The sequence below is a fragment of the Microcebus murinus genome, chromosome 8 (assembly GCF_040939455.1).
Source record: "Microcebus murinus isolate Inina chromosome 8, M.murinus_Inina_mat1.0, whole genome shotgun sequence".
Classification (NCBI taxonomy): Eukaryota; Metazoa; Chordata; class Mammalia; order Primates; family Cheirogaleidae; genus Microcebus; species Microcebus murinus.
In genome coordinates this window covers 34,030,949-34,049,776 of record NC_134111.1, presented here as the reverse complement: position 1 = coordinate 34,049,776, position 18,828 = coordinate 34,030,949, and the positions used below count along the sequence as shown (strand labels likewise).

General features: G+C 33.4%; 1 protein-coding gene across 8 annotated transcripts in view; it reads left to right on the top strand.

Annotated features, from left to right (window-relative positions):
• Positions 1-18,828, top strand: part of PRPF40A (pre-mRNA processing factor 40A) — a 52,707-nt gene that overhangs the window by 30,227 nt on the left and 3,652 nt on the right. For 2 of the 8 annotated variants that reach the window (XM_012779948.3, XM_012779952.2), the window contains 17 exons: positions 221-274; positions 1,868-1,892; positions 2,595-2,966; positions 5,669-5,777; positions 6,341-6,405; positions 6,643-6,807; positions 7,543-7,651; positions 8,949-9,099; positions 9,913-10,046; positions 14,527-14,641; positions 14,816-14,907; positions 15,008-15,124; positions 15,428-15,565; positions 15,904-15,999; positions 18,329-18,415; positions 18,500-18,596; positions 18,693-18,754. In XM_012779948.3, coding sequence (XP_012635402.2) covers positions 221-274; positions 1,868-1,892; positions 2,595-2,966; positions 5,669-5,777; positions 6,341-6,405; positions 6,643-6,807; positions 7,543-7,651; positions 8,949-9,099; positions 9,913-10,046; positions 14,527-14,641; positions 14,816-14,907; positions 15,008-15,124; positions 15,428-15,565; positions 15,904-15,999; positions 18,329-18,415; positions 18,500-18,596; positions 18,693-18,754 — 1,988 coding nt within the window. Of the gene's footprint in view, positions 1-220; positions 275-1,867; positions 1,893-2,594; positions 2,967-5,668; positions 5,778-6,340; positions 6,406-6,642; positions 6,808-7,542; positions 7,652-8,948; positions 9,100-9,912; positions 10,047-14,526; positions 14,642-14,803; positions 14,908-15,007; positions 15,125-15,427; positions 15,566-15,903; positions 16,000-18,328; positions 18,416-18,499; positions 18,597-18,692; positions 18,755-18,828 lie in introns of all 8 variants that reach the window. The other 6 variants (XM_012779947.3, XM_012779951.2, XM_076005546.1 and 3 more) reach the window with 3 other exon arrangements.

Below are 18,828 nucleotides of genomic sequence, written 5' to 3'. Positions count from 1 at the left end.
AAAAATAATTTGTAATGTAACTTTTTACATATATATGTCATTCATTTTGAAACAATCCCTCCTGAATAGGCTTGTTCAAAGCCCTTTTTTCTTTTAATTAATGATTAGAACATTTAAAATGGTGTAACAGTTTTATGGGCTCTTATTTTCTTGTTGCTCTAGATCTCAGTTCTATAGATTTTAAATAGATTTTTATTTGATTTGATTCCACTGAAACTAGGATACCAGAATACCATTGTTGCTGGAAGTCTTATTACAAAATCAAACCTGCATGGTGAGCTGCTTTGATAATTCATTTTCTGTCATACTTAACATTTTTAGAGTATGTCACTAATGTTCACTAACCATGAGTGAATAGATCTGCAGTGAAAAATCTCTAAAGAATTCCTTTCATTTAAGGGTTATATTATAAATGAGCTTGTAGCTTTTAAAGGTGTAATTTGATTTTTAAAAATCATTTTCATTTGAAAATTGAACAAGGACTTCACTTATAAAATTTCTAAATCCCTTCGTGAGTGTTGGTACATAGATGGAACATGTCTTTTAACCCACTTCACAGTAGTAGATAGTAGATAACCTTGAATCTTTTATCAGTTTAAATTTTGTTATTGTATTATCAGACCGTACATTAAATGCCAATTTTGTTTTAGCATAACACTGCAAAATAGCCGTATATGTTTGTTATGGAAGAATTAAGGTAAACAAAATATGCCTCACAAGGGGAGAATTTTTCAGCATCCTTAACTATTCAGAATACCCTTGAAAATCTAGAAATACTTATTACCTAATATAAAACCCTAGGCTTAAAATAGCAGAGATAATGAGTAAGAATTGAAAATTTAGTTCTTTTACTCTCACTTCTTATAGAATCTAGTGTCATAAATTACACCAGATTAGAAGCAACAGATTGTATTAATAAGAGAATGGGGCTAATAAAGTAGGTAGCAATGTGGAATGACATCTGGCAGGAAGGAGGATAAAAGTTTCTTAAAAGACACTGTCATCTTAAGTTCATTTGCCTTGCTCGTGTCACTTCATTAGGCTAGATCCTCATTGTTTTGGAAGAATATGTTAATTCATATCAGTAATGATGTCTCCTCAAGTATGTTTCTCTGCCCTCCTAAACATTTTCAGAAATGTTTTCCTTTAAAATTTTAAAAATATTTTCACAAGGATTTAAGCTTATATCATTACTCATGGAATACCTCATTCTCTAGTGGTGCTGAATAAAAGATAATTTCTGTTACCCGCAAAGAAAAATATACTTAAACTGGAAGGAAAACAAATATTGAGTACACTTCTTTAAAGCTCAATTTAAATTATTTATACTAGCATTGGCTAATAATATTGTAGATAGGTAGATTCACAATTTATTCATTTATGAAGTGTCAAGCTCATTTCTGATATAACCCTACTATAAATATTTGGTGTGCGTAACTATCTATCTACTTGTCAATGCTAGTATATATGTGCTGCAATTTCATAAGTTTGATCACATTTTGAATCTAGTATCTTTAAAAAAATATCAAACTAGTCTCATCCTTCAATAACTTGCTATTCCAGAATTATGCAGATATTTTCAGGGAGTTGTTGCAGTAGCCAGCTGCAGTAGCCTTTGTGAAAGTAGTAGTGTGGGATAAGCTTTCCTAATAAATGCTCTCATTTAAATTTGTTTTCATTTTTTAATTGCTGCCCTGGAATTTTGGAGCAAGCATTTGCTCTATAAAAGTGGTTTTGAGTTTGCTATTTTTTTAGGATGATAAATTAAATTTTATTGTATGATACTTTATCTTCTTTTAAAATCTGTTTTCAATGATTATATTTTAAAACTATGTACTAGATGACTTTTCTTTTTTCTCTTTAATAGCAATGATCAAAGCTGAAGAAAGTAGGTAAGTAGTTTTGGAAATCAATATGCATTTATAAATTTGGTCTCCCATTACATCCTTGTTTGCTCAATTTTATTTGCAATGTAAATAATTATTTAATATGCTAGGCCTGATATTTTGTTGTCTTTGCAGGATTTTGTTGGGGAGAAGTTAGGGAGGGATATTTACTCAAGAAGATGCTTTGCTAGACAGTAATTATTTGAATTTGGACTGCATCATTTACAAATTAGGAAGACTGTATTATAGAAAAGTCCAAAATTTGGTTTGAGTTGATTTGGGAATGGATGAAATATTGTATATGTTTTTTTCTTTACATAGAGTTTCCTTTTAATGGGTGAAATGGAGAAAATTTAAAGTTTGTATAGAAATCTTTTATATAGATCAAATTTATTGGTGTAATACAATCTGATAAATTGGCCATTTTGTAAATGAGAACAGTTACTGGACTTTTTAGAAATGCAGAATGTTGCATCAGTGCATGTAATACATTACTGCAAATGTTTGCTAAATTAAGTCAAAGCAATACAGTTTCATTTTGTGATTTTAATCTTTTTGACTGGCTTAAAAGTTTGGCATCCTTGGCTTTTTTCCCTTTCAATTGCTTCTTTTATTCATTTCCTTTTATGATAATTTAAAAACTTGCTTTATTTAGCTCTGTGATTACAATAATGAAATGACCAGTTTTCTCTTTTTTTTAATGTATAGTAAGCAAGAAGAGTGCACAACAACAGCAGCCCCGGTTCCTACAACAGAAATTCCAACTACCATGAGCACCATGGCTGCTGCAGAAGCAGCAGCTGCTGTTGTTGCAGCAGCAGCCGCAGCAGCAGCAGCTGCTGCTGCAGCCAATGCCAGTGTTTCCACTTCTGCTTCTAATACAGTCAGTGGAAGTGTTCCAGTTGTTCCTGAACCCGAAGTTACTTCCATTGTTGCTACTGTTGTAGATAATGAAAATACAGTAACTATTTCAACTGAGGAACAAGCGCAACTTACTAGTACCCCTGCTATTCAGGATCAGAGTATTGAAGTATCTAGTAATACTGGAGAAGAAACATCTAAACAAGAAACTGTAGCTGAGTAAGTTTACTCACTTGTCTTCTGAAAATCAGTAATCAAAGTGCATTACAGAAAGAATACAAGAAAGAAAATGCCAGTTTAGTCAGTGACCCTTAAGTGTTTAAATAGATGTAAAATTTTTTGAAAATCAAAACATCAGCCTTTAGACAACTGATCAGTTTTAAGGCTGAATTTTAGGCAGAGGGGTATGCATCAAAGCACCAAGCCATTGTAAAATTAGTACACTAAAATTTTTGGAATTAGGACTGAGGAAAAGGGTGAGGCACAGATTTTAAAAAGAGTGCCAAAAGTTTTAGAGTAAGCAAGATATATTTAGATGCAGTATTTTAAATCAGAATCAATGCCAAAAAGACCATGGTTAACAAACTATCAACATTTTAAATAAAGGATCAGTATTGATGATTTTTTTTTTCTTTTGCCTCAATCTCCACTATGGCTCAGCACAGCGCTGCAAGCAGGTGCTATACTTTGATGTTGAACAAACAGATAAACTATGGTAGTTGAGGAAGCCCTGCCAAATAGAGTACTAAAATTGTTTTATTTCTTCTTTGGTTATTGATTTATTTTTGGTTTTCAACCTTCTACAAATCAGTAAAAACAAAAAAATATAGCTGTGTTGAAAAATGCATTACAGGTAAGAGAAGGCAATTTACAGAGAAAGAAATAGTTATCCAAGAAATATGTAAAAGGCACTCCATCATAATAAGACAGAAATACAAATTAAAATAATACTATTATTTTCCTACCATGTAAGCAAAACTCAAGTAGACTAAAAATAAAAATAACACCAGGGTTAGAAAACTCTTATATCACTCTTAGTGAGACTAAGTTTGTATAGCTTTTTGATAAAGTAAAGTTGTATCTGTCAAAGTTTATAGTTTGTGTGTACTTGGGTACCCCATACTCTGGTAATATTTCATATGGCTGTGCTTTATATAGCTATAAGAAGTAAAGTCAAGCTAAACTTCTTGACTTTAAGGATGTCCTTATGTTTAAACAAGTGTTAACCATAATCATCTCCTGATCTAAACATAATCAACCATCTTAATATTTAAGTGTATTGCCTTCATCCCTCCAATCCTTATTCCAGCTGTTCTTCTGTTTGTTTTTTGTGTCAGTTTCCCAAAGTTAAAACAGTGTTATAAATTTTTTTTTTTTTTTGAGACAGAGTCTCACTTTGTTGCCCAGGCTAGAGTGAGTGCCGTGGCGTCAGCCTGGCTCACAGCAACCTCAGTCTCCGGGGCTCAGCGATCCTACTGCCTCAGCCTCCCGAGTAGCTGGGACTACAGGCATGCGTGACCATGCCCGGCTAATTTTTTGTATATATATTTTTAGTTGGTCAATTAATTTATTTCTATTTTTGGTAGAGACGGGGTCTCGCTCAGGCTGGTTTCGAACTCCTGACCTTGAGCAGTCTACCCGCCTCGGCCTCTCAAAGTGCTAGGATTACAGGCGTGAGCCACCACGCCCGGCCTATAAATTTTTTTTTTTTTGGACGAGGTTCTGGTGCCCCTCTCTCTTGGGGCCCCAAAAGTCGCCCATAGTGTTATAATTTTTTCTGATGTTTAGAAGTTGAAAGTGTTCCCCTATTGATAGACATTTAGGCTTTCTGGAATAACATTTTTTTGCATCTTTTCACACTTAATCTCTTTTTCCAGAAAAATAAGTTTTTCATAAACTTATTTAACTTGTTAAAGTTTTTAATAAGTGCTTGTTTCCTGCTTTTTTCATCCCAGCGTTTCTTTATTATAGTGCCTGAGTCATTATAATAAGCTTTTGACTTTAATTACTACAATAAAGATCATTTATAAGTTTTAGTTTTCTGCTGGGCTCTGTAAAGTATTTTTTGACAATTTTAAATAAATTTCCCAGTGAGGTTATTAATAGAATGTGACTATATTTGCATCTTTTTGTTGATATCTATTCCCTTTCTCTTCCCCTAAGCATTCTACTTAAAATGGGTTTTTCTGCATTCCTTTATTTTTATATAGGAAGAAATGGAATGCTTATATAATTTTTTCACTTCAGAAAGATCCCCAATCAAGTCAGTAATGCTTGGTTGCATGAATTCTTTTTGTTTGAGGTCAATGTTTAACGAACTTTTTCGTAAAATACCAGATAGGAAATTTTCAGTTTTGTATGTCATACAGTCTCTATATATTTACTCATTTACACTTTGGTAGCACAAATCAGCCATAAACATAACATAAGCAAATAAATGATCATGGGTGTGTTCCAGTAAAACTATTTACAAAAACTAAGAGTGGGCTGTATTTGGCTACCATATCATAGTTCGTTGGTCTGCCAGTCCTGATTTGGATTGATCTCTACATCTTATTCTTTCTTATTTATGCACACTTGCCTATATGCTCAGTTATTATGCCACTAATATGAAACCACTGAATGATTAATAAACCATTTAAAAGTATTAAGCTGTGGGCTGGTAGAGCTAGTGTTTTAGTGCAGTTAAATGTTTATTTTGGCATTTGTAGAGTCTTAAAAAAGTGAACTAAATAACGTTTCAGAAAAACTATTATTTCTTTTGTCTTCAGATAAGTGTGTTTTTAGGGTTCATATAAGAGATTTGATTGTAAAATTATCAAATTTTAGTTCAGTATCAAACATTTAAATAAGGCATTATTTTTCCAAATGAAGCAAACATTTATTTAAATTATGAATAACATGTTTAAATTTCTCTCTAGTTTTACACCCAAAAAAGAAGAGGAAGAGAGCCAACCAGCAAAAAAAACATATACTTGGAATACAAAGGAGGAGGCAAAGCAGGCTTTTAAAGAATTGTTGAAAGAAAAGGTATGTTTATTATAGATTTTTTATTGCTTCTTGGCCTTTGGGCTAAGATCAAGTGTATATTACAGATTTTTATGTGACATGTAATAATTACCTAATAAATGAAGTTACTCTTTTTATCAATACCTTGATGCCTTTGTTGAAAATACTAATCTCATAAACTGTTGTGTAACTGAAAATCAACTAAATGTGTCTTGTTTTCTTGAAGAAAAGTTTTGTGAAACTGACTTTCAACAAAAAAACTATTGTGTATGAGGTACACAATATAAGGTACACAAGTACATTTCTACCACAATATTTAAGATTTTTTATTCATAATAATTATCTTTTAATCAGTACTGTAAAGAAAAAGTCTTCATGCTCTGTTTAAATTTTAGTTGAAGTTTTCTTTTCAGTCTATAGGTATATTGCAGATTTGCCTTCAATAAAAAACTATTTTTAGAACTTTTCAAACTCCTGCAAAGCTGAAGTGCTTGATGTTTGCAGTGAGTATTACACTTGGCCTCCTGTTATGACTTCTACTGTTCTTGTGTGAAATTTTAATTTTTCATTTAAATGGTTTTCAGCGGGTACCATCCAATGCTTCATGGGAGCAAGCTATGAAAATGATCATTAATGATCCACGGTACAGGTAATACTTGAATTTTTTATTCACTTTTCTCTTTGAGCATAGCAAGCTTAGTACATTTAAAATTGTTGAAAATGGTACAACTTTTCACCTCACTGACTTTTGTTTTGGATACCAAGTAATATATTTTTGAAATTTTCTTAATTTATACATGGAAACAATTGTTATTTTTTTTCAAAGCACTAACATTTGATTCTCCTGCATTCATTTACTCTTATATGATATTCTTTTATTATTTAGTGCTTTAGCAAAGTTGAGTGAAAAAAAGCAGGCGTTTAATGCCTATAAAGTCCAGACAGAAAAAGAAGAAAAAGAAGAAGCAAGATCGAAATACAAAGAGGCTAAGGAATCCTTTCAGCGGTTTCTTGAAAATCATGAGAAAATGACTTCCACAACAAGATACAAGTATGGTTTTTAGTGATGCATGGCATTTGTTTACTGCATTGTTGTTTGTCTTACACATTTTTGCCAAGTGCAGTAGCTGATCTAAAGTACATGCTCATTAAATAAAGCTACATGATAATGAATCTGGCACTTTCATGTGGTATAAGATGAGTAGTTAAATGTTGGATTTAACTTGTAGAGTTAATTAGAAACTAGAAGAAAAAGTGGAGAAAAAGTAGATTTAATGATCAAATTTGACTCCTTTTTATTTAATGAAATCATTGAAATTTTTTATATTTGTAAAATAGATATAGGCTATTTTCATTTAGTAGGTACAGAATTTTGAAAAATTGGTTTATGTAGCATTCTTAATTTTAGACTGTTTTATTATTTAAAATTGTGGATAATTTAATATTAAAATTTTTGCAATAATTTATTAAGCTTATTTTCCCTACATCTTTATTTCCCTCACTTCTCCAGAAAAGCCTATAATTTAGTTCCACAGGCAATTTGGTAGTCTCTGTTGCTACCCTAAGAAATAGTCTACACTACAAAACATTGCCCAATGTAAATTATCCTCCTCTATCACTAAGGACAACTATTGGCCTGTGCTGTTTTGTTCTTAACTACTAGGAGTTTAACAATACAGTTATGAACTTAAAAAAGTCTTCATTTTGTGGTTTTAAATTTTAAATTAACTTTTAAATTAAGATGGTTTAAAATGAACTTTTATTATATAATTTTTTTAACAAATAGAAAAGCAGAGCAAATGTTCGGAGAGATGGAAGTCTGGAATGCAATATCAGAACGTGATCGTCTTGAAATTTATGAAGATGTTTTATTCTTTCTCTCAAAAAAAGAAAAGGTATTTGTTCTTAGTTATTGATATTTATAGGTTAAACAAGACGTTTCTTCATTCTGATTAGTAGTTATTTTATAACATGTCCATTTTTGTTTCTTAGTTTAGCCAGTTTGTGCTACAGCAGATTTATTTATTAGAAGTAAGGTTTAAAGATTGAATGGATATCATCTATTACAATAAACTTCTTCTTTTTTTTTTTTTTTTGAGACAGAGTCTCGCTTTGTTGCCCAGGCTAGAGTGAGTGCCATGGCGTCAGCCTAGCTCACAGCAACCTCAAACTCCTGGGCTTAAGCAATCCTTCTGCCTCAGCCTCCCGAATAGCTGGGACTACAGGCATGCGCCACCCTGCCTGGCTAATTTTTTTTTTCTATATATATATATATATATATTAGTTGGCCAATTAATTTCTTTCTGTTTATAGTAGAGACGGAGTCTCACTCTTGCTCAGGCTAGTTTCAAACTCCTGACCTCGAGCAATCCCCCCCCCCCCCGCCCCCCTCAGAGTGCTAGGATTACAGGCGTGAAGCCACCATGCCAAGCCTTACAATAAACTTCTTTATCTTTCAGCTAGCATAATAAGTACTGACAGAGTAGGCAGTGATTTATCCACCTGTTATTTATATTGTCATTAATTGGCTATCTTATGCCTACTTTTAAATATAATTTTTATTTAGATCATTAGGCTTTAAAATATTCAAGTTTTTGTTTTAATGTAAAATCTTAATTGAGGTTAAGATTTTACATTAGCATTAAATTGCAAGAATGGCAGTAATGTGCAGTTGTTTCCACTAAACTCAAATTGTATAATAATGTTCTAAAACACGTTTTACTCAGTCTATTTCATTATATGCTATTACATTTTATATTATCCAGTCTTCAAGGAACTAAATGCAAGTACTGTCAAAAATATGAACATGATTGAAGGTCATGAAGACCTTTGCAATTTACGTACTATGTCATCTGCCCACAGTAAATTTAGTTATAAATTGTGTCTGTAATGAATAGTAGTAGGAGAGGTTTATGGAGTAGGAGAAAAAATTAAAAACATAGTTTCCAGATTCTGGCTTTAGAAAAGAGGTGAAAAAATTGAAGAAGGTAAGAGAAACACTCAGGCAAGAACATTGACAAAGTAAATAACATAGCTATTGAAAGTAAATAAAATTTACTTAAGATGTAAATTTACATTTGAATATTGGTCATCAGAATGTAAAGAAACCAACACTAATGCAACTCAAAATATTGCAACTCAAATATTTTAGTTTCTTTAAATTCAAAAGGTGTATTCATACTTTTGCTGTAGGAACAAGCAAAGCAATTGCGAAAGAGAAATTGGGAAGCCCTCAAAAACATACTGGACAACATGGCTAATGTAACATACTCTACTACTTGGTCTGAAGCACAGCAATATCTGATGGATAATCCAACTTTTGCAGAAGATGAAGAGTTACAAAGTAAGAATAATAAATAAATGAGAGGAATAGTTTTAAACAGTGTTCTCCAGCAGCAAAGAATTGTTCTCATTTGTTATATGTAATCACCAACTGAATTATACACAGATGTTTGTCCATTTCTGAAAATGTGTTTTGTTTATTTTTAAATGGGATATTTCTTTTTAATTGAGTTTTTGTGATTTAGGACAAAATATACTTTTAGAAATAAAAATGAGGTTTATTAGATAATCCTTGATATGTAAATCAGAGGTCAAACTAGAAATTTTGGTTAGCCATTTATATGTAACTTGGTAAGAACAAAATTACTGCATTTTACCTCATGCTGTCTTCTTACAGTAGTAACTTTACACATTTGCAAAAAGCAAAAAATGTTCTAGAATTATCTTTCATTAGGCTTTTCTAAGTATGCTTTTTCTGACTTACCTAGTTACTTTTTAAATTTACAGCTTTCTGAGCTATCCCTGTGAAAATCATGCTTCAGTGGGTTTTTTGGTAGGGCCTACAACTATACTTTGGGCAGTTTTATAGTGGGATAATTATGATGTTGCAGACTAATTTTGTCATAATTTTATTTTCATTAATTTTGACATATATGTCTTTAATTACATCCATGATTGAGGGCATCTTTTAATAAGGTCTTTGTGAAATTTTCTTAAAACTTTCCTATTTAGATAATTATAAATCATACATGAATTTTAAATACAAGTATTTTTGAAAGGTGAATTTGAAATTCTTAGGGAGTTAATACGAGTAATCAAACTGTTTTACTCATTGATGTTTGACATTTTAATTTTTAACTGAAAAACACTTTAGACATGGACAAAGAAGATGCATTAATTTGCTTTGAAGAACACATTCGGGCTTTGGAAAAGGAAGAAGAAGAAGAAAAGCAAAAGAGTTTGCTGAGAGAAAGGAGAAGACAGCGTAAAAATAGGGAATCTTTTCAGGTAATAGAAAAATTGTCTTTTCTAGCTTAGTTTTATGTGGTTACTGAGCTTGAACAATGATATAAACAATTTGGAGACACCAGTTCCCAGATCATTGACTTAGACTTTGTGGAGGACCCATATACATTTAACTATTTAAGTTCCATGATTAGTTATGCATCTACTTACACAGCCATTTTAGATGAGGAAACATATAGATGTTGGTATTTAAGGTGAGCATTGATAAGGTTTCAGTTGGGAAACATGAATAATGCAGAGGTCCTCAAACTTTTTAAACAGGGGGCCAGTTCACTGTCCCTCAGACCCGTTGGAAGGCCTTTGGAGAGTGCGGTGCACATTCCACACACATGCACTGTGGGCCCAGGACGAATTGGCTGCTAAGCAGGCCAGGCAGCGGCTGCAAAAACATCCAGCAGGCTGGGTAAATGTCCTCGGTGGCTGCATGTGGCCCATGGGCCGTAGTTTGAGGATGCCTGAAGGGATGACTAAAAACAAAGATGTGTGATGAGTCAGTAGTAAGTTGTTGATGTCTATAGAGAATGTGGGATGTGCTGGGATATAGTTTCAGATGGACCATAATTTTTTTTTTTTTTTTTTTTTTGAGACAGAGTCTCACTTTGTTGCCCAGGCTAGAGTGAGTGCCGTGGCGTCAGCCTGGCTCACAGCAACCTCAATCTCCGGGGCTCAGCGATCCTACTGCCTCAGCCTCCCGAGTAGCTGGGACTACAGGCATGCACCACCATGCCCGGCTAATTTTTTGTATATATATATTTTTAGTTGGTCAATTAATTTCTTTCTATTTTTGGTAGAGACGGGGTCTCGCTCAGGCTGGTTTTGAACTCCTGACCTTGAGCAATCCGCCCGCCTCGGCCTCCCAAAGTGCCAGGATTACAGGTGTGAGCCACCGCGCCCGGCCCATAATTTCTTAAACACCATATACAGGAACTGGGATTGCATGTCCTGTAGCTGGTAGCTCATTTTCACCTTCAAAGATCACTTTTAAGGTGATCTTAAAAGTGCTGGTGAATATCATGGAGCAATTGATTTTTTGCATTTCCTGTCTCACCAGATTGCCCATTTCAATAATTATAATAATAACTGGCATTCATTGATTGCTTACTATTATGTATTTTATGTTTATAATCTCAATTTTTATGACAGCCTTATCTGATAAGGGTGTAGGTACTAGTTTTGGTTGTATCCATTTATATACATAAGGAAATGAACTTGGGTAAAGTCACTTCAGCTCTCCAAGTCCAACAGCTACTGAATAGTGAAGCTAGGATTTGAGTCCATTCAGTTTTGACTATAGAGTCTCTTCCATTAACCACTGTATTAGGATAAATTCTAAGTTCTAATGGCTTAAATAAGTTTGTTTCTTGAAATAACAGTCTGTTTGGTCTAGGGGTAGGCCTAGTACATTACCATCCCCTAGGGCAGTGTTTTTTCAAAATTTAGTGTGTATCTGAATCTCCTAGAGGGCTTTTCTTTTTAAATTGACAAATAATAATTGTACATATTCATAAGGTACATAGTTTGAGACATATAATGCATGGTGATCAGATTAGGGTAATTAGCATAATCATGCTTTCAAACGATTATCATTTGTGTTGGGGACATTCAGTATCTTCTTTTAGCAATTTGAAAATATGTATTATTGTTAACTGTGGTTATCCCATAGTAGTATAGAACACTAGAACTTATTCTTCCTATCCAGCTGTAATTTTGTATTCTTTAACAAATCTCTCACTATCCATCCCTTCCCCCTACCCTTCCCAGCCTCCCTAGAGGACTTTTAAAAAAAATTCTTCCTGCCATGCCAAAGGTCACTATTTTAAATGCCACAGCCAATAGCATGATTTCAGTCCTCATTCTATGAAAACTTAATAGTTACTACTCTTTTGGTTGCTTTATCTTATCAATTCTCCAGAGGATCATTTGGAAAATTAAAACCACAGATTGTTAAACCTTACCTGAGAATTCAATTCAGTAGGTCTGGGGTTGAGTCTGAAAATTTGCATTTCTGTGTTTCTAGGTAACACTGATACTACTAGTCCCCATTCTTACCTAGCATGGTAGCTTTGTCTGCAGGGTTAGAGGTATCCAGACACATTTTAACCTGGAAAAAGTTAAAAGGACAGTTCTGTTCAAAGCCAGTGATGTAGAAGTTCTACTCACCTCCTTCATTGGTATTCATTTGCTAAGGATTTAATCATATCACCACAGCTAGCTACAAAGGAGGCTAGAAAACCTGGTTTTTAAAGCAACCATGTGCCCAGGAAGAAGGGGAGCTTCTATGTTTTAATGTCTCCTATATGGTTTTGCAATAGTTTAAAATAAGGAGACCTATATAGAAAAATAAAACATTGAAAATAAGATGGAAATTTGGGTCATAGAAAATATTAGACTATTGAATATTGATACTGAAGGTGGAGACTATAGGGGTAATTTTAATGTAAAGGATGATAGGTCTTTAGGTCTAAAATATGGCTTTGAATCAGATTGGTATGTGTCTGGCATGGTTTCTGATTGCTATTAATATAATTGATGTTAAGCATGTTGTATTAATATTCTTTCAGATACTCAGCCTAGTAATTTTCCTGTGCTACTATTCTACCTTTCATAAAGTATATTTAGAACTTCAGTAAAATTAATTAAAAGAGAAGGTTGGCATTTGCAATAAAAGATCATAAGTGGAAAGAACATTCTCATAATGGTTATGGTGATAACTGTCTTCTTATTGAGTATTCATTTGCCAGTCAGGTGAAATATTTTTCACATCCATAACAAGGAAACTTTTTTCTTTTTTTGGTCTTAAAACTGATATTTGAAGTCATGTCATGTCTGGAAAGGGTTGATCAGAGGCTATAAGGCTATTAAGGAGATCCAGGGGAATATATAGTGTCTCATGAGCCAAGATGGAGTTTTAAGCTAGAGCAGCAATTCCCTCCAACTCCAGATGCACAGAATCAGCATCTCCTGATCACCTAGGGAGTGACTGAAATGCAAATTCTCAAACCCCACACCAGATATAATCAAATTCTGGGGATAAGGCCTAAAGATCTATGATTTTTTTGTTTAAACAAATGATTCTTTCAGAAAACCCTGAAGTAGAGGAATCCACCAAAAGTAACAAACATTAAGAATTTTTATGAAATGAGGATTTAAGTGAAAGGGTTGCCAAATAGTTGAAAGATAAAGATACAGTCATACTTTTTTCTCAGATATTTAATGAGGTAAAGTTCACGTAAGCTCAAGGTTAAAAGAAAGGCTTTTCTTGGGTAAGAGAAAACCAGTCAAGAGGGAGAAAATAAAGAATTGAAAAGATAGGAGTGTCTAATTAAACAAAATCTTTGAAAGTTAGAATTCAAGCATATGTGTGAATATATTTACATTGTGAACAGTATATAACGGTACAAAAGGAAGAACATGGGGAAAAATTAATAATGAGTTGGGTCCAAGGCAGTGGTACTCAACCCAGAAAGATTCTGTTGACTGTCACTATTGAGGGGAAATGTTAGTGGCATCTAGTGGTTAGAGGCCAGATATGTCGTTAAACATCCCACAATGGGCCAGGCATGGTGGCTCATGCCTGTAATCCCAGCACGTTGGAAGAGGGCAGGAGAATCACTTGAGGACAGGAGTTTAAAATCAGCCTTGGCAACATGATGAGAACCCCCGTCTCTACAAAAAAAAAAAAAGAAAGAAAAGAAAAATTAGCTGAGCATGGTGGCATGTGCCTGTAGTCCCAACTACTCAAGAAGCTGAGAGACAGGAGGATCATTAGAGCCCAGGAGTTTGAGTCTGCAGTGAGCTGTGATCATGCCACTGCACTCCAGCCTGTGCGACAGATCAAGACCCTATCTCAAAACAAAACAAAAAAATCTTACAACATACATGCTGTGGTAAGGATACACACTCCCCTTACAAACCTCACCCCCAATAATAAACAAAAGGAAAAAATACAGAAAATAGTTAAATTGCCCAAGATGTCATTAGTGCCAAGGACCCCTTGTCCAAGGGAAGGAGAAAGATCAGGCTCAGTCATCTTGGAAGCACCTTGCTTCCAATAATACAAAAGACAAGGCTCTCCCTTGGCCCCCCCTACCAAAAAGGAAACATGCATATATGTTCTTTTTAAGCCTCATTTGAGATAGGTGCTATCTAACGTTTTGAGTTACCTTTTAATCTCTTTTTTAAGCTGAAAATGATGTTCAGTCTTAAGGGACAGGAAACTGAAGCCTGGAAAGATAATGTAGTGTTTCAAAGTTCCTTTTGTCTGAAAGACAAAATATTTTTTTGCCTAAAGGCAGTTTTTGTTTTCTTCAAATAGCAAATATTCTTTGTACCTAAACATGCTTGGGATAATATGGGTAAAAGAGTTTTAGATATTGCGAAGTTTTTGTGTGTTTCCATGTTACACTCATATTTCTAATGTACTTACAGGTAACTTTTCAAATATAATTGCTTTTTCCCCCAGATATTTTTAGATGAATTGCATGAACATGGACAACTACATTCTATGTCATCTTGGATGGAATTATATCCAACTATTAGTTCTGACATTAGATTCACTAATATGCTTGGTCAGCCTGGTGAGATTCTTTTTTTTCTTAATTTATAGTTATGATAATAGTTGGAATGGGCCAAAGGGGAAAGTGGTTGTGTTGGGGGTGAGGGTGCTTTATTTTATTTTTGTTTTATAAACAAAAAAGTAATTGCAGCTCTTTGGTAGAGCTAGCTTTTGACTTCTTTAGTTTTTTCATTAGGATCAACTGCACTTGATCTTTTCAAGTTTTATGTTGAGGATCTTAAAGCACGTTATCATGATGAGAAGAAGATAATAAAAGACATTCTAAAGGTAAATAAATATACTTATTCTTCGCTGTTAACCTATAGTGTATTTTAAAAATTGGCATTATATTTTTTGATTTGTGTGTTATTAATAAAATTTTTTTTAGGATAAAGGATTTGTAGTTGAAGTAAATACTACTTTTGAAGATTTTGTGGCAATAATCAGTTCAACTAAGAGATCAACTACATTAGATGCTGGAAATATCAAATTGGCTTTCAATAGTGTAAGTTATTTTTATTAAGTAACTACTGATATAATTTTTAATGTATTCAATTAAAAGTACTTAAGTTGTAAGCTATTGGAATAAGGGGATTTTAATAAAATTTTACAGAGTAGTAGACAGTCTTGTGTAAGGTAAAAGATTTTAGATGATAGACTGGTGTTAAGCTTCTTTTGCTCAAATTAACTGATAAGTTGGTCCTTGTGTAAACAATGTGAAAATACTTCCAAATTAAGAACAGTAAATTATTTTAATTAACAGGAGTTATTGTACTATTATAACTGATGGAATATGATTTTCTGATAGTTACTAGAAAAAGCAGAAGCCCGTGAACGTGAGAGAGAAAAAGAAGAAGCTCGGAAGATGAAACGAAAAGAATCTGCATTTAAGAGTATGTTGAAACAAGCTGCTCCTCCAATAGAATTGGATGCTGTCTGGGAAGATGTATGTGTACTTCTAAATTTTCTATTGAATTGTTTTATTTACAGTTGAAAAATAAAAATATTTTTAATTTCTTTCCATTTTATAGCCACAAAAATAGGCTAAGGTTATTTGTAGAGTATATTAAATATATTTAGGACATAGTAAAGTTATTAAGTTAGCTGTGATTCTGCATTTAGGAATATTTCTTGAGAATGGTTTGGACTTTTGAAGGAAGAAAATAATATAGTTTAGGGGGGCTGTTATCACAGTTTTCACTTGTTGTTATGCCTATTAGGCATATTGGTATACTTTTCTTGGTACTCATAATCATACATTTATTCCATATCTGAATTTTTCAGATCCGAGAGAGATTTGTAAAAGAGCCAGCATTTGAGGACATAACTCTAGAATCTGAAAGAAAACGAATATTTAAAGATTTTATGCATGTGCTTGAGGTAATTTTACTATTCTCATAACTGGTTAAATATTATAAAATATATAAAATGAAAACAAAAATTGAAGAATTTAGAATGATGAAAGTATGTTTCTTAATATTCACTGCTTCTATACAAATGTAGTTACCTGGGATAGTTAGGGAAGGGTTTTTTTCCTATAAAAAATGGTTTTAAGGCCATTAAGGCTCATGCCTATAATCTTACTTAGCACTTTGGGAAGCTGGGGTGGAAGGATCAGTTGAGCTCTGGAGTTCGAGACCAGCCTGAGCAAGAACCCAACTCTACAAAAAAAAAAAAGAAAAATATTAGCCAGGCATGGTGGCATGTATTACTGGGATGCTGAGGCAAGAGGATCTCTTCAGCCCAGGAGTTTGAGGTTGCAGTGAGCTATGATCACACCACTGTACTCCAGCCAGTGTGACAGCAAAATCCTGTCTCAAAAAATAAAAATCCCATTTTTAAGTTAAGAAACAAACTGTAAATTTGCGTGGGAATATAAAGCTTTAAAATAAAATATAAAACTTTATTTTGTGTTTTTAGAAAACATGAAAGAAAGTTTTAGAACTGCAGTAATTTGGTAGCCACATGAATTAACTAGTGATAGAAAACAGCTTTAATGCACATTTGAGACATAGTACCACGTTAGATGTATAGAAAACCCAGAGGGTTTCTGAAAAATGATGGAATAAATAGCTTTTGTTAAAATAACTTGAGATTTTATTTTAACAGTTGGGTAAGGGTATTTTGATGAAGGTGTCAGGTAAGCCATTATAAATATGCTAAATTGACCAGTAATTATTGAATAATAATATTTGATGCTTATGTGGTCCAGGCAGTGTTCTTCTAATTGTTTTACACAAATTACATTCTTGAACTTAATACCACAGGAAGCCCTAGGAAGTTATAGATGAGCAAAGTAAGGCAAAGAGAAGTATAGTAACTTACAGAGAACAGATTCCAAACCAGGCACCTTGACTCCTGGTTCAGTGCTTTTAACAAATATCCTATGCTGTTAGTTTTAGACTAGCTAATACTTCACAAGCCAGAAACTTGTATGTATTTAATATTATAGTGCTGGATGGTAATTGGTCATAGCAGGTCACTTAATGAACTATTCATTATTTCTTTAGACTTATTGTTCTTGATTATTATCAATGTTAACTACATTTTTCTCTGTTAACATGGACTCACCTAGGCCCAATATTTTTTCCTAACTGCGTCTAGATCTGATCCTGTTGGCTTCTAGATCTTTTCTACTCCAAATGCAGTTCAGACCAGTATCATCTGCATTACCTAGGAACTTGTAAGGAATACAGAACTTTAGGCCCCATTAGCAGAAGAAATCTTGCATCAGAATCTTCATTTTAATCAGATTCCCAAGCATTAGAATATACATTTAATTTTAGAAGCTGTGCTTTAGGTAGTATCTTACCTGTTTTTCCCCAATTGAAGAATCTCTACCCAGATTATTTCATGATCTATGCCAGGGGTAAAATAATGAGATGGTAAATGGAACGAAAGAAGGTAGCATAGGAAAGGACTAAACACATTTAGATTTTGGACCCCAATATTCTGGGACTTGAGGTAGAAAGAAAGAAAGGTTTAGTGTTCAGTGAGATAGAAAGGACAAGAGTCTCTTCTGAGCCAGATTTTCCATTTCCACTTAGTTAACTGAAACAGTTTATTTTCCAAGTCATAAATATTTTTTGGTGCAAGCAGCTTTTACTGCAGCACCTCCCCTTTCCCATTAGCCTGATTATTGTTTAATAAGAATTGAAATCCACAGAGACAACATGTGGATGTTAACAAAAATCTTATTCGAGTAAGAAGGAAATGCTCTTTGGGGGAAAAAGGAAAACAAGTAGATTTTGCATTTATTCTGAGGCCAACATTATCTAAATTCAAGGATGGCTTTCAGGTTGTTGTTTGTATCCGTGCCTTATATAAAGAGCTTGCTGACCAAAACTAGATTTATTAGAAAAACCATACTTGAATGTCATTATATCTCATTGTCATTAAAAGCAGTTGTGACTGTTCTGCAGATTATACTTTATAGAGTTTGTCAGTTATCTCTACTAATCCATTACCATTCTCATAAAAACTGCTTTCTCCACTGAAACTTTTTAACATTGTTTTGCTTAGATATCTAAATGAGTAGATACAGGATGGGTGGGTAAGAAGGACAGAGAAAAGAAAATTTTAAGTGGCAATATTCTTTGCACAGTTTTAAGAGTACATCCTAAATATAATTTTACTCTAAAAACTTACTTGTATAGCTTTTAAAAACTTCTTTATGTAAACTCTTGATTTTTTTCCTTTGTCCCTATAGCATGAATGTCAACATCATCATTCAAAGAACAAGAAACATTCTAAGAAATCCAAAAAACATCATAGGAAACGTTCTCGCTCTCGATCGGTAAGAGAATTTATTAGATGGCACCATGAGTGTATCACGATATTTGTTAGCATTGCTATGAATGAAATTATTTGTGTTGCCTAGGGGTCAGATTCAGATGACGATGATAGCCATTCAAAGAAAAAAAGGCAGCGATCAGAGTCTCGTTCTGCTTCAGAACATTCTTCTAGTGCAGAGTCTGGTAAGCATTTCTACTTACTTGATTACAATCATTGACACTTGGATGTCCTCAAATTCTGACACTTTTTCTGACACTTTTTCCTTTTGTACTCTGCAGAGAGAAGTTATAAGAAATCAAAAAAGCATAAGAAGAAAAGTAAGAAGAGGAGACATAAATCTGTAAGCAAGCTTCTAATTATACATCATCTAGGCTTTTGCCCTTAATTTCCTCCGTGGCCGTAGTCCTGAGTTCT